General features: G+C 40.2%; 1 protein-coding gene across 1 annotated transcript in view; it reads left to right on the top strand.

The window, feature by feature from the left end:
* Positions 1-1,248: 1,248 nt before the first annotated feature.
* LOC101858355 (gamma-aminobutyric acid receptor-associated protein-like 2) overlaps positions 1,249-15,756 on the top strand; it is a gene marked incomplete at its 5' end in the record, with an annotated part of 18,118 nt that continues 3,610 nt past the window's right edge. The window contains 3 exon segments of the mRNA XM_005106223.2: positions 1,249-1,326; positions 12,203-12,258; positions 13,445-13,617. Of these exon segments, the coding sequence (XP_005106280.1) occupies positions 1,293-1,326; positions 12,203-12,258; positions 13,445-13,617 (263 nt within the window).

Here is a 15,756-nt window from a genome sequence, read left to right as displayed (position 1 = left end):
GTACAGTGTTATTTTTTAAAAGTCTTCTACCTTTTTACAGGAAGAGTTTAATTAAAGATGGGCGTGGGAACTGGCTTATTCTTTATGAGCCCTAACGACATTTGATTGGCTGTTAGGTTACTATTGTGGTAAGCGGTGACAACAGTGATTGGATAAACGGGCAAGCCGCCAAGCTGATAACTGTGTGTTCATTGCGTGCGATCATGGCGGTTTCAACTGCCTATTTCGTTATTTAAGTAACTTTAATTAACAAAGGGATAGAGTCGGGGTGTGGAGGGGGTGGGGTGAGGGGCTCAAGCCCGTAAGCCCTTCACTACCCACCGCCACTGGTGTGTAAGTGTACATAGATCTATGTCAACTTTGGGGAGGAGAAGAGGGGGTACAGAGTTAAATTAAAGGAACAAAAATGAACACACAAATAAAATAAAAAAGAACGAAAAATTTTGAACAGGAAAAAGGATTGGGTGAATGAATGAGAAGGAAGATAAAAGAAAACTGAAAATTAGGCCTGACTAGCAAAAACGAGGAAAATTATTTATGATTTTAAGCTGCCAGATGTTCACTGATCGAACTCATGCAGTTTGCTGTCCAATCTTTTCATATATATGTATATCGCAACAATGGTTATAGTATCGTAGTTAGTCTAGCTCATTATCCCTGGTCGACATAGTATTAATAATATCAATTACACGATCTTTGCCTCGACTGGCGTGACGTGACTGGTTGAGTTTATTCTGAACCACAGAATTCTACACGAAGTGTAGAATTCTGTGTTCTGAACACACCCCTGTTGATCGAAGCTAGTCTAGCCTCGTCTTCAATTGTCACACGCCGCTTATTCAGAAGAATTGCTAATTGGCGTTGAACTATTTCTGTGAATAAATACAATTGCTGAAGATATTAGCTATTATATTACTAGTTAGCTCAAATTTATTATCAAAATTTTATCACAGGAGTGATTAACCCGAAGTTGACAGGATCATTAGATGAATGACTTCATATTTGAAGGCACTCCGGCATTTTGACCCGATCTGTGTACAAAACCTGGCACAGCGGGTCAACATAACAATAACAACATCACACTTGCAAGAATCTACTCCTTACTCTAGGCCACTCTTACTTATCTAGATCTAATTGTCAAACCGTTTGTTTTAATTCATGCGGTCCTGATCCGAGTTTCAAGTTACAGACGCTTTTTTTTAACCAACTTTGTCATAGATCTATATATATATATATATATATACCTAGATCTAGATCTAGATCTACAGGTGTCCACAAATCAAACCCGAGGCATGAAGTTCAAGTTCAAAGAGGAACACACTCTCGGTAAGTAATAAAGTTGGTCCCACCTCCTCCAACAAGCGGATAGTTAGATCTAGAGTCTAGATTAGATCTAGATCTAGATATCTATTTAACCCTATTTTCCTTTTTTGGGGTCCAATATAGATCTAGATCTAGATAAATCTAGATCTAGATCTAGATTTTTCTAGATCTAATCTAGAATCTAGACCGGCCATGTTTTTTTGCTCTAAATAAAATCGTCATTTTTTAGGCCACCTCTATTCTCACGTATATAGATCTAGATGTAGAATCTAGGTCAGGCTCAATCAAATAAGGGGGGTGGGAACTACCGAAAAAGCGCCCAATTTTGTCTGTGGGCAGTGGAGAGAGAGAGAGAAAGAGAGAGAGAGAGAGGAGCAGCGCGAGAATTTCCAGGCAAAATAAAGCTAGGCACTATTTCTCCGAACGTTCGGGAAAATAAAGCTGGGCACTATTTCTCCGAACACTCTGAAATCACATCCTTTCCCCCAAATTTCGGATATTAGATCTATATAGAGTATAGACCTACCAAAGAAAGATTGTTCGTATACAATATGGTTCAATCGGTCTAAAAAATGTCCGCAGTAAATATTTATATAAAAAAATACTACAGTTCCAAACAGTTTTTCGCTACAGATAGAAAGTGGCTATTCTCACCCGCCCGGAAGTTCTCGCAAGATCTACTCCTCCCCTCTTCTCTCTCTCTCTCTGTCTCTTTCTGAATACTGTCTATCGGTGTGGACGATCAAATTGACCAACTCAAAGTTAAAAAATGATGTTAAAACACAAAAGTAAATTAATTTGGTTGTCTACAAAGATGCTACGGCTATTTAACTTTTCGAATCGAGCCGAACTACACGGGTCGCCATTTTGTTTTGTTCTCTCTCTCACTCTCTCTCCACTGCCCACAGACAAAATTGTACGCTTTTAGTAGGCTACAAGTACAGTTGTAATGGAACGTTTGTTCACAGATTCACAGCACAGAATTCTACAATTTTTCTGTTATCACAGTGTAGAATTCTGTGGTTTAGGGTGAACGCAAAATTTGTTGGCCTAGATCTAGGCTATAACGGTGAACGCGCACCGGGTGAGAATAGCCAAAAGACTCGCCTGCACTATTCTCATCCCGGGTGAGAATAGAGGTGGCCCTACAGATATATGACGTGTTGCCTTTGAAGGGTGCTGCTCTTAAACTTAATGTGTTGTGTTCATTCGTGTGCTGTCTACATCTAGATCTACGGAGGGTTATTGATAACGACACATAGAACTAGCTTCAGCGTTTGTCGCTGCTGCGACCAATCAATCATGGCTCGATTTTTTGGCATTTTTTGGTCGGGGAATAAAAGTCAAATTTAAAAGAAAAAAAAGAAAGAAACCAAACCTCTTTACTTTTGAAAGAAAGTTCCCTTAGCTTCACATAGTCTCTTTCTCACTTGTTGTCACCACGTTGATTTGTTGAATACGTACAGTTACTTTTATTTTTCCCTCTTTGACTCTTTGTGGTGTTTTATTTTGTTAGTGTGTAACTTTTTTTCTTGTTATTGTTCTGATGTGTTGTTTTTCCATCAATTTTTTTTTGTTGGGGAAAGGTGGGGGGGACGTTGCATAGTGTAACGTCATTTAATTTGATGTTCCTAGTACCTACCTTCATTAGATTCTAAATATATATATACATGTATATATATAGTTTTAAATGTTTTATGTTAGAGCGTACGTTCCACCAAAACCGATTAAATGTACTGACACTGGCAGGCCCCTTAATGTGTGTGATTCCATAATTTACATGTAATATCCTGTACTTTAAAAAAAAATAATTTACGCACTTTTATGGGTTCTTCTAGGTTGACACACACACATTTTTGTGGTGTTTATATGGGCTGTTCGACTAATTTTGATTTAATTCTGTTGTGAAATCTTTCTTTTTCACGTTTTTACACTCATCTAAAAATCTCTGGACTAGCTCTTGAAAATTGAAATAGATATAGACCCAAAAATTTGCTCCTGTGTGTGTGTGTGTGTGTGTGTGTGTGTGTGTGTGTGTGTGTGTGTGTGTCTCTATGCATGTGCGTGTGTGAGTGTGTCTGTGTGTGGTAGTAAGTATGTAAGGGGAGAGTGAGGAGTGAGTGTGTGTGTGTTTTTCGGGCTTTATTTCAGCCTTTATTCAGTAACAGTTCGAAGTATACAAAAATAAAAAAACAGGATACATTCACTTTAGTGCTCATGAGTCGTTCCTCTCTTTCAGTTTCACTCATTCATTCAATTCCCGTGTTCTCTCCCGCGGCTCATCTCCGTTCTCATGACTTTCACACCCCACCCCCTCCCTCCAGGCACACACAAAGAAAATCTCACTCATTCCCTTGCTCCCTGCGAACCATGGACAATAATATAGGTAAAACACTGCCTTAGCAACATTCCTTTCGTTCGTGAGCTGTGGACCAGGCCAGGGGGGTCAGTGTCGTCGTCTTGTAGTTGCTGTCGCCTGTGGATACACTCGTAAATTCTTCCTTTCACCCGTTCTGTCACTCACACTGTTTCTCCATCCACAACTCAGCTCGTCGTACGTTCAAAAGTTGCCCACTGATCATGTTTAGTTAGTGTGTGTATAAGTTTGTGTGTGTACATGTGCAGGATGGTGGTGGGTGTTACTGAAGGTTGTATGTTGGCGGGCTTGCCATGTGGTGTTCCTTCCCAGACCAGAGCCAGAGGCAGAATGAAAGTTATTAAGTTGGCGCTGAACTCTCGCAATAAATAGGCAAAAAATCACGAGACCGGAAGCCGGAAACCGTTCGGAGAAATAAAGATCGGCACTATTTCTCCGAACGTTCGGAGAAATAGTCACTTCGATTTTGTTTCTCTCACGTGCATGGTTTACTCATCCCGAAATGCCTCCCCTGAATTTTGAGATGGCTGTACACATAGTTATTCGCACAGGGTGTGCGAATATTATGAAATTTTATTCGCACAGAGTGTGCGAATACTATGAAGTTATATTCGCACAGGGTGTTTCAAAAGAAGGATGGAAATCGGGCTGACCATTTCCTCATTTTTTTCCCTCATTGCGCAAGGACAAAGATCATAGGGGCTGGATTGAACCAGATAGGGATTACAGTAGTATTATTGTAAACTCTCTGATTGAACTTTGGTGGACCCGCCGTGTTTATATGTATTAATGCGCACTAGGCAAACAACGGACTTATACTTAGATCTACATGTACAGTCATGGGTCCTAATCGACCGCTACGCGAACTAGTTCCTGGCGACGAGGCGGAGTGAGTGAGGGCTGTGAGAATACCACGAGAGAGAGAGATTAGAGAGAGAGAAGGGGGGACGAGACAAAGTTGTAAACGGACCTGCATTTTATTATCCGAATCATTGAAGAGATCGAAGTCCGGAATATTTAGGCATCGGATGAGGACGTTTACCGCAGGAACAGGCGCAGGGTTCTCACTATTATATTATATTAGTATTACTTGATCCCAGCCGCTGTTTCTTTTTAGGGGGAGGCAGTGGACAGAGACCAGAAGTGGATGATTGACCAGCAGGTTCCTGATTTTCTTGATTACATGTCGTACGAGGCTTATTTTTGCTCCTTTTTTTTTTGAGGGGGAGGCAGCGGAGGGAGACCAGAAGTGGAGGATGGACCAGCAGGTTCCTGGTTTTCTGAATTAGCAGAGATGCCAACCAGTACGATTTTACGTATTTTAGTACGATTTTTTTGCGGAAAATACGCGGATACGACTTTTCATGAAAAAGTATGCATCCTGGAATGCGAAAAATACGAGATTCCGCTTGGGCGAGTAAACCTAATTATCTCAAGTCCCATCTTTTGTATCAGTATCGCGGAACTGGAATATTTGAAAACCAAGTCCGATAAGGTCAGTAACTTCATTTTTGCCGGTCGCGATTGTGATATATTCGTTCACCTTTTCCCTGTCCGAGAGTACGTTTCACGCGAACAGGCGGCTAAGGCGGCAGGCGGAAGTGTATGTGACACAGATGCTCGATCGGGAAAATCAAGATCCACTTTCGCTTTCGTTACCACCGAGAAGTTTGCCAGCGGTAGTCTGATAACGCAACATTTGTGACATGCAGGTTGTGCAGTAAACACTGTGTTGCCGTGCAAATAAAAGTTAATCAACACTCGGACTCGTCTCTGTGCTGTCACGTGTAGGAAAGAAAGAAAAGAAAATACAAGCGTCGTCCGATTTTTAGATTGTCTGGCTCGCCATCGCGACCGTTCAATGAACCTGCGTGCATTCGCATCTTAAATAAAAGCGGCATCGTGTGAGCAAAGACCATCTTTGGTGGGAGTAACTGCGTTGCGAAGTATAGGACTACGGAATAGGGAAGGGGATTATTGATTTTTTTTAAAAAGATACACTCGGGGGGCGAAGTCAACACCAGAGGACAAAAACTTGGAAGCAAATTTCAGAATTTTGATTAGAGCTTTCTGCAAAGCGCGCGTTGGTGCAGGCCGTGTGCGGAATCGGGACCCTTCATTCTTTGCAAGTCTGTGTTATTGAAATAAAGTGTTCGCGTTTCATTGGATGGGTGATAGTAAATTATACCTACAGTGAATGTTGTAGCTTTCGGTTCAAGACTGGCAGATTTTCAGTGTCACTGCATCTTGCCCTCTCACAGTTGCTACAACTCTCACAGTGCACGGGTCTACTTGAGCCATTCAAGTTATTGCTCTTCTTTGGGTATGAGCAAAAATTTTAGCCTGTCAGTTCATAACATAAATCTTGACACCCAGACTGGTTCTTGATAGTCGAAAATTTTGTTCTGGGCCCTTCCGAACGCTCAAAGCAGGATTAATTTTTTATATAATAATGAGAGGAAAATATTATGATACTGAAATACATGTACTTAAGTCAAACAAAACCCCAGTACGACACTGAACACTGACATGTTGTTGACTGGATACATGTATATTGTACGCATGTGTGCTCCCTTTTTGCGAGATGATGAGCTGGTAAATTTTTTTCAGGAAATATTGCTGGACACCCTGGACATTTTACTAGTTGGTAGGTCGGTCGTGGGGAATACACATTTTCCCCTGAAAATACACATTTTCATATTTCCCAATACTCATTTCGGTTTTCTGTGGTTGGCATCTCTGCACTGGGAAAACCAGAAAAATAATAAACTATATGAAATAAAACCCAAACTAGAACAGCGAAATCCTTCGGACCTCTCAGGAAGAGACGAAGTCATTTTTACTCGATTGCGCATCGGACACACGGCCCTGACCCACAAATACCTCCTACAGGGAGATGAGAAGCCGTTCTGTGTCGGATGCGACACAGATTATACCATTAGACACATTTTAACAGAATGTCTAGACTTTGGAGAGATCCGAAGGAAATATTATAAATGCAAGAAATTGCAGGATATTTTTTCCGTCGTTGTTCCCAGCAGAATTTTAAATTTTATAAAGGCCATTGGCCTTTATGGCGAGTTGTAGAGTGAATTTGATATTATTTAAAATTTTTATTGTTACTTAAAAGAGTTGTTTTAAATCACAAATGTATTTACACTGAATTTAAATATTTTAACTTTTTAGCATTTTAAAGTCAATTAGTAAACCAGTCGTGAAGTGAACTTTTGCAAAGGTGAACAGCTTGTGTTTCGCGCGCTCATATGACCTTAGTAGTTGCGAGCGCCGTAAAACCTTATACTATACATTCATACATACATTTTTAGTTTGCAGTACCCAAAGTGTTGGTATTTGAGACGAAACCAGGTGCCTTAATGACCGTGCATGTATTTTAAACCTCCTGTTTTCTAATGTTAATAGGGCCTAAAATAAGTACAGCTAGACTGGCAGGCTTGTCGTACTTTTAGTTTGCAAAGCCTAAAGTATTTGTGTTTCAGAGAAAACCAAAAGGTGCCTTTCTGACTTGCAATTTAAACCTGAATAATTACTAGATCTAGATCTAGATCTAATGAGACCTCTGTACTCAACAGGTTTGAGTGGATAGGGCCAAACCTTGATCTAAGTACGGCTAGCCACTTCATTTAATTTTTGTCTATGCGGACTCGAGTCTGAATAGTCACTTCGATTTAGTTATCCGTACAATTGTGCTATGCGAATAACTCTAACTAGTTATCGGTACAATTATTTGAATTGTGGAGCTTGTTGGTGAGCTTACATTTTCCTAGATCTAGTCATCTAGTAGTAGATCTAGGTTCTAGTGATGGACACAGACTTACATTTTGAAGAACTGGACAAGCGGGTTTACCATTTATTGAAAGGGAGTGTATACAGACCCGGTAACCGGGAACAAAGTCACGAAGTATACAGACCCGGTAGGAGAGTTTCAGCGCCCTCTCGGCTCAGGGTAGACCTGTTCCTCTAGATCTATGGCCTAGGTCTAGATCTAGACAGTTAGTAGACAGACATAAATCCTGGCGCTCATATGACCTTATGCAGTTGCGAGCTCTGTAAAACCTCTACTAAAACTAAACTAAGATGTAGTGTTTCTGGGATTGTGAAGGTATCATCATGACTGACTACCTGGAAAATTGAAAAACAGTTGCAGGACACTACTACTCGGGTTTGCTGATAAAATTGTAGTCCGAATTGGCGAGGAAAAGGTGTGGAAAACTCTGTAATTGGATCTCACCCCGGGTGAAAGGCCTACAACTGCACTATTCTCACCCCCGGTTTTAACATCTCCGTTGCTTCCACCCTTAGCCCACCACCTATCGGTGTGACAAGCACGGTTAGCCAATGCTACCCACTCCTGCGCATTTAACAAAAATTCGAGGAGCTCTTATCTCAACTTGTCATACAGTCAGGGCGGCAGGCATTGGTCAAACTAATTTCACATCTCGGGCCTCTTGTCACCCATGAAAGATTGTTTCCCAAAACTGTCCACGTTGAACTCCTTTTTCTTAAAGCAAGAAAAACTAACATTTTTTTTCACACTGACAAATAATTATTTGAACGTCTTGCTCACAACATTCCATGCATATTCTCATATGGAACATTTTCTTCTACACCTCTCAACAACTCCTTTCAAGACACAAGCTGAACACATCCTTTACATGGTCTCCCAACTCAGGTGATAAAGAAGTTTTAACCTTCTTTCTGTTTCAGGGTGGTTCATCCCCCTCAACATTAGCTGTCTTTTTTAGGGGCAATATTGTTTTTGAGGTTTTTGCTCTATTGAAAACATGAATGAATGAGACTAAGTAGCAAATCCGGTGTATGTATTTAAATTGACTTTGTTGATAGTCATTTCTCAAAATCATGTTTTTTATTGACAGCTCACAGGGATCTCAGAAGATTATTTTCATCTTTGACGGCCATTTTCTCTTTACTGTGTAATTCATAGAGGTCATGAAATTTAAAAATTCCCAATTACTTATTGCCTGGAAGCCTTGAAATTAAAAGTGATAGCATATCCATATTTGTAGGTAATAGGGTAGGCATTTTTCATTTATAATAGGGTGAATGAGTGTATCAGGTTGGGGAGAGTAGGGGGTTGTATTTTCATACATTGTGAAATTTAGCCATGCTAATTCCATGAAAACACCAAAATCAAAATAATAGTGACCCTATTACCTACCCAAATCATTTTCAACATTAGCATTTAATCTTTTTTTTACTGTTCCAAATTCTTTAGTACTGGTCTAAAATTGGGTGTTTTTTTAATGAGCTCATCAGACTCCTTTCTATTCTAATGATTTTGCTTTTACTCTGTAGTTCTAAGTAATGAAAAGTGGCCCAAACGGCTTCTTGTCTTCTACAGTATTGGTAGATCTACTTTCTCAAATGAAATATTTCTGCAGCTTACCTGTATATTAGGATTAGAAGACAGCTGAAAGCCGAAACAAATGCTAGTAGAACAAGAGGATCAAGAGCGGATGTATTGGAGCAGTACAGGACTACTGCTAAGGATATAAAGAATTCACTGAGAAAAAAACACAGAGGAATTGATGAACAGGCTGGCAGAGAAGGCAGAGGACGCAGCTGTAGGAGGGCACACATGCAAATCCTTTACCAGACTACGAAGACTCTTGCTGGAGAATATGGGAAACCTGAAGTACCAGTAAAGGACCAAGAGGAGAAAGCCATCGTAACGATGGGTAGAGCTTTTCAACAGTCTTCTGAACAGACCATCACTGAGTAACCTACCAAACATCCTGCCAGCAAGAAATAAGTTACCAATCTTCTGTGATGGTCTTTCAAAACAAGAGGCTCTCGATGCCATTAAGAAGCTAAACAAAGGTAAAGTGGCTGGTCCTGATCAGATTCCACCTGAGGCCCTAAAAGCAGATGCCAATGTGGCGACACACCTCCTCCTCCCACTGTTTACCAGGATCTGTAATGAGGGCAAGTTCCCAAAGGATTGGAAAGAAAGACACCTCATGAAGCTTCCAAAAAAAGAGGGGGGCTCTCAGCCACTGCTGCAACTACAGAGGGATCACTCTTTTCTTTATACCAGGTAAGGTCTTCAACAAAATCTTTCTGGAGAGAATGAAGACTGCAGTGGATCCAGGACTACAGGATGAACAAACAGACTGGTTACCGGAAAAATCGCCCAACCACCGACCAGATTGCCATGCTGAGGATCATTGTGGAACAGTCCTTGGAGTGGAACTCCCTGCTGATCGTCAACGTCCTTGACTATGAGAAGGCCTTTGACAGTATAGACCGAGCAACGCTATGGAAGATAATGGGATATCACGGAATCCCACAGAAAGTTGGTGACCTCATCAAGTGTATGTTAGGAGGGGACAAGTTGCAGGGTTGTACATGATGGCCAGCTCACTGACAGCTTTGACATCAAGACTGGTGTGAAACAGGGATGTTAACTTTCACCTTTCCTCTTCATATTGGCTGTCCATTGGCTGATGAAGGAAACCGTCAGAGGACACAGAAATGGTATACAGTGATCACCATGGACGCAGTTGGATTTTGCCGACGACTTGGTGCTTCTGTCACACACTCAGGAAGAGATGCAAGCAAAGATGATATGAAGTGTCTTTAGGCCATTCCCAAAGGGGGGACATTTCTCGTTCAAGCATAGTAGAATTGTAAATGGGCTGACTCATGTCACGCTCATAACGGTGCCTGATCTACAACAGGGAACTGCTGCTTTTTCTTTCCTGATCCTTACTATTGTCATTTTCCTCTACTTCTTTTGTATGTTTGTCACTCTCTTGTGACCTGCTATTTTGGGGTGCCTTGATAGTCGAAGCAGACCTTGTGTTGTTGAAGCTAGAAAGGTGAGCAGTTTAAGTCTGATTCCCTGTAAAGACTTCTCTGTTGACACCCACCCCTTGTCGTTCGTATGACCTTATGCTCTTGCGAGCGCCGTAAAACCCTCTACTATAAAAAAAAAAAGAAAAGAAAAAAAGACTTCAAGTATTAAACAGCCTATCAGAGTCTGTTGGATTGAGGATCCTCTTCGGAAAGTCCAAGGTCCTAAGGACAGGTTCACAACGAAAGGAGCAGGTCACAATAGAAGGAAATGCACTAGAAGACGTCGAATCCTTCTACTATCTTGGGAGTATAATTGACAGAGAGGGAGGAACAGGTGCTGAAATAAAGTCCTGAATTGAGAAAAGCACAGGCTGCTTTCATATCTTTGAGTAGGATTTGGAAAACTAGAGATATTTCACTTCAAACATTGCTGAGGATTTTCTGTTCAAATGTGAACTCAGTATTGTTTTATGGATGTAAGACATGGAACGCGTCTCAGAGTTGCATAAAGAGGATCCAGTTTTTCTATTAAAAGTGTCTAAGAAAGTTACTGAAGATCAGATGGAAAGACAGAGTCACCAAAGAGGAGTGCTAAGGAAAACAAGACAGATCCCAGTTAGAGATGAAGGAGGAAGAAGGCGATGGCGATGGATTGGACATACTCTCAGGAAGTCAGGCAGCTGCATAAAAAGAAAGTGTTGGGTTGGAATCCATAGGGTAAATGATCAAGGGGAAGACCTCGTGGAACGTGGAAAAGAATCACAGAAATTGATTTACAGAAAAGTAGGAAGAAGGCGGTGGCGATGGATTGGACATACTCTCAAGAAGTCAGGCAGCTGTATAACAAAGAAAGTGTTGGATTAGAATCCATAGGGTAAATGATCAAAGGGAAGACTTCGTGGAACGAGGAAAAGAATCACTGAAATTGATTTACAGACAAATGGGAAGACATGGAATAATAACGTCAAGAGGCTATCCCTGGATAGAGAAAGATGGAAAGTGTCGGGGGCCTATACCCTGGTGCCGGATGAGAAAAGCAATGATGATGACGTAGTGGCGGTTGAAAGCGATATATTATGATGACCTTTGCCCCAAGCTCTAAGCTGTTGTGCTAGTGCTAAAGGAACATGGGCAGCTTGTTATAGAATAATGTAACATAATTTTTATCTCTATTTGGCGTTGTTTCTTCTTGTTGGGGAGTGTTTTTCAACAACATCAACAAAAGACCTTCAGTTGCTTTGAGACATTGCTGAAACAGGAAATGGTCTTATAGCATTGTTTTTAGATGTGAAGAAAATAGAGTGGATGGTAATATTTGAAAAAGAAGTAAATTCTAAATGTGTTGTAAGGAATACATTAAAAAATTTATTTATTTAATTTACCGTGATCAACATATTTTGATGAAGTTTAAGGGAATAATGATTGCCTATGCAGGTTGACACCTCAAAAGAAAGTTCTAATGGTCTGTATTTAAAATTGGTTCTATCAAGACTATTTATGGCAGCCTTAAGAATAAGTTTAAAAAGACAACAGAGCAAGACCAAGAATACAGGTAGATTGCAAAGAGAATTTTTAACTGTCAGTGGTATCCATGTTCTATTTTTGTGTTTGATGTTATATAACAGTACTATGTAATTTAACGCTCATCTTCTGTATTGCCTGCAGAGGTCAGGTCTCGAGAGTCTTCAAAGATTCGAGCTAAATACCCAGAGAGAATTCCGGTAAGTTTTATGTTGTTTGCAAGCGTTAGGCACAATTTCTTTTAAAGTGATGTTGAGGAGGCAAACCCACCAAAACATCAACAAACTCAAATTATAATGAATTCTATATACAAGTTAAATGCTGCAGAGAGTATTAAGTTTCAAATGTTATTGTACTGAGAACAGTGATTTGGCATTTTGGGCAAGGCAGAAGGCTATACTCCTTGCCCTGATCATGTTAGTATTGTTACTGAGGTTTGATGCTGTTTTTGTAGAGGTATAAGACCCATTTACACTGGTGTCAGGGTCTGATAAGTCATGGTACAAAATGTGGTTGCTGAGTTAAAGCTGAGTTTGGTGACATGGGGTCAAAAGGGTCTAATTGTGGTTTATATTCACTGCTCACTTTATGACAGTCGTACACTAAGCAGTAGATAAAGATATAGTCAAACACAGGTAACTCGAATTCATCAGGGATTCAAAATAGTGTTCGAGATTTCCGTAATTCGTCAGCATCACTCTCCAATCTCCCTTCCTCCAGCCTCTCGTAGTGAGACAAGGACTACGTTTTGGCTGTAGTAATAACAAAGAAACACCTACCTGTGGCCAAAAAGGCTGAAAAGCCCAGTCTTAAGTTGAGAATGCGAAGTAGATTTGTTCGAGATTCAAGTGTTGTGTGTTCGGAGTGTTCAGTAACTCCATTTTGTCAATACAAAGAAAACAGTGGGACTTAATGGGACCAAGCATTATGTTCAAGATACCCGAGAATTCGTGATTTTGTATTTTCACTTTGCATTTTCTGCTTCTTTATTTTCACCTTCATCATGTTAGCTGTTTATGTAGCTTATTTCAAGTAAATTGACTTATTCTCTTTGTTTTAACAAATTCTTTAAGTTTAAGTGTATAGGTATGAGTATGAGAAATGTACTGCACGTTTGGTGCCAGCAACAGTTCCATAGCGTGTCACGTTTGTCATTGCAAGTTTATCATAGAAGTGTAAGCAAGTCTCCTTGGAGTTGGACATTGTTGTGCTTTTCAAGTTCTTAATCGTCATCAAACCTCATTTGTCGTTTGTTCTTTGTGTTTTTGAATAATTTGTTTATCATTTTCATCATCAGTTTTTACTTTTTAAAAATTCTTTCAGACCTTGACATACATCTTTTTTCTTTCTCCTAGTAATAGTTAAAATTATGTTCAAAATCCTCAGGTTATTGTGGAGAAGGAACCGAAGTCCCCGATCCAGTCAATCGACAAACGCAAGTTCTTGGTCCCCAATGACATCTCTGTTGCTCAGTTTATGTGGATTATTCGGAAACGGATACAGTTGGCATCTGAAAAAGCCATCTTTTTGTTTGTGGGCAAAGTCCTACCTCAGTCAAGGTGGGACTTTATAGCTGTAATTTTACAGTGTGGAAGTTTGAGTTTTTAATTTTATATATATATATGATATGTCCTATTTTTTTGGTATCATTTCCTCTCCTGATAGAAATAAGAATGGATTAAGTTCTATTTTTATAATATAATGTTCCAGAATGTCTTGCAGTTCTACATTGAATCTTAAACTTTTGCATTTCTTTTGCTTTGGACTGAGAAATTATTTTCAGTATTCATTTTAAATACAAATATGGCTATTACTATTATGCGAATATTCTTTGAATTTCAATATATTCAAGCTCGTTGGCAGGTGTTTGTGAATGCTACTGATAGGTACTACTTCTTTACTTTCCCTCTGTTGTTTCTGTCAGTCCGTTATATTTTTCCCCTGCACTAAATGATGTTGTTGTGTTTATGTGTGCTTCTCCTAATTCAAGCAAACAAACAGTCAATTTCATCCTTAGACAAGTCATTTATGGGTGATTATATGGGTGAAATTCGAGTAGAAAAGCTTCCTAATCGTCAAATAGTGTAATTTATATCCTTCGTTATATTTTTGACAGGAAATAAATTCATTCTTTATTGAACAACTTTCTTGCTGTATTGGTGTAATAATAAATATTTTCAAATACACCGGGAAAAACTTTTTAAAAAGTATGATTGAAATTATGTACAGCCACTCGTTATTGTGCAGGTTTCTTTGAGGATGTAGGTATGTGGGTTTGTGAAAATAAGTGCCTGGCGGTTCCGGCGAACTTGAATCTCTGTTATTTATAGGTACTACAGGTACTAGGCGCCGAGAACTCAGAATAGATGACGTCAGAAGCTCTCTGCAAGTCTAGTATTCTGACTGCTGCATTTTTCCGTTCGACCCCCTCCCGCCCCGATGCGTTGATTTAAAAAAATTTTCTAGGAGAGGGTACGACGAGGAGACAAGGGCGCGAAAAACGGTCAAAGTCGTCTACATCAGACTTGTGAGAGACGAGCCGGGAAATTTATCGCTGTGCAGGATTAAACTTTGTAAATAAATTTTTAGACATATAATTCGAAGCTATAATATGATCTAATTTTCGTAATCAGCATATCAAAATAAGCAAAGTTTTTCACATTTGATGCGGAATCTAAACTTTAACAAACATAATCTTATTTTTAGTTGGTTGTAAATTTTGAACTAGATGGCATGTATCAAGGTCACCTTGTGCTTTGTGCTGTGCATCTGACATCACAGCTACTTCACACTGCACAGTGACTGGGGCTTTAGTTCCAATGGAACATCACCCGCTGTGATGAATCTGTTGAACACTTGCTGTTGGCTCCTTCCCAGAACTTGTACCACTTGGTGTTGGCACCTTCCCAGTACCTGTACTGGAGGCCTGGTGCTAGTACTGACACCGCTTATGGTAGTACAGTAGTCTCCGCCCAAACGCCCACCATACAAAAGCACGCTCCGCTCAAGAGCACACTTTCGTCATCTAACAGGTTTTTTACAAAATAATTTAGTCGTATAAACGCACGGTCACTCCCTCTAAACGCACGCTCCGATCCGCAAAACACACCAACAGGTTAAGCTTGACAAGGGGAAATTTTCACTACCACCTGCAAGCCTGCATAAGACAAGCCTAGAAAATTGGTGAGCGTGCCCCTCATACCAAACAAAGAGTGTGATTGACAGCGTTTTCACATCCAACTTTCCACTGACACATAGGTCTAGGACTGGTCGGTGAAAAGTTGGGGGGGGGGGGACTGAAATGTTTTTTGATTGGTCACTAGAAATGTATCTTTGAGAGAAGGTTTCTGACTGATGTTTGAGTGACTGCATGAATGTTTAGCTAGATTTTTGCCTGATGCGTGACACACGTAAATGCCGTAAAACACTAGACAGGCCTCTATAGGATTAAAGATTAGACAAGTAAGCCTAATCAGTCATAACGTACTTGTTCAACGAATGGCAAGAGAAATGTTTCCCTGAATGTAGAGAATGATTCTGCCTGAATTTACGGTGGGGAGTGGTTGCTTGGAAAGCCACGTGGCTGGTCCGTCGTCTCTATGACTACGACTATCACCCACTGTTTCCTCTTAGGCTATCTGTTCCCGACGTTTATAGTGCATATTCATTACCTAAAGTCTGTCTCCCCACCCCACCCC

This window comes from Aplysia californica, unplaced genomic scaffold (genome assembly GCF_000002075.1).
Source record: "Aplysia californica isolate F4 #8 unplaced genomic scaffold, AplCal3.0 scaffold00520, whole genome shotgun sequence".
Taxonomy (NCBI): domain Eukaryota; kingdom Metazoa; phylum Mollusca; class Gastropoda; order Aplysiida; family Aplysiidae; genus Aplysia; species Aplysia californica.
Note: the sequence above shows the minus strand (reverse complement) of the source record. Positions and strands in the feature narration are given on the sequence as shown.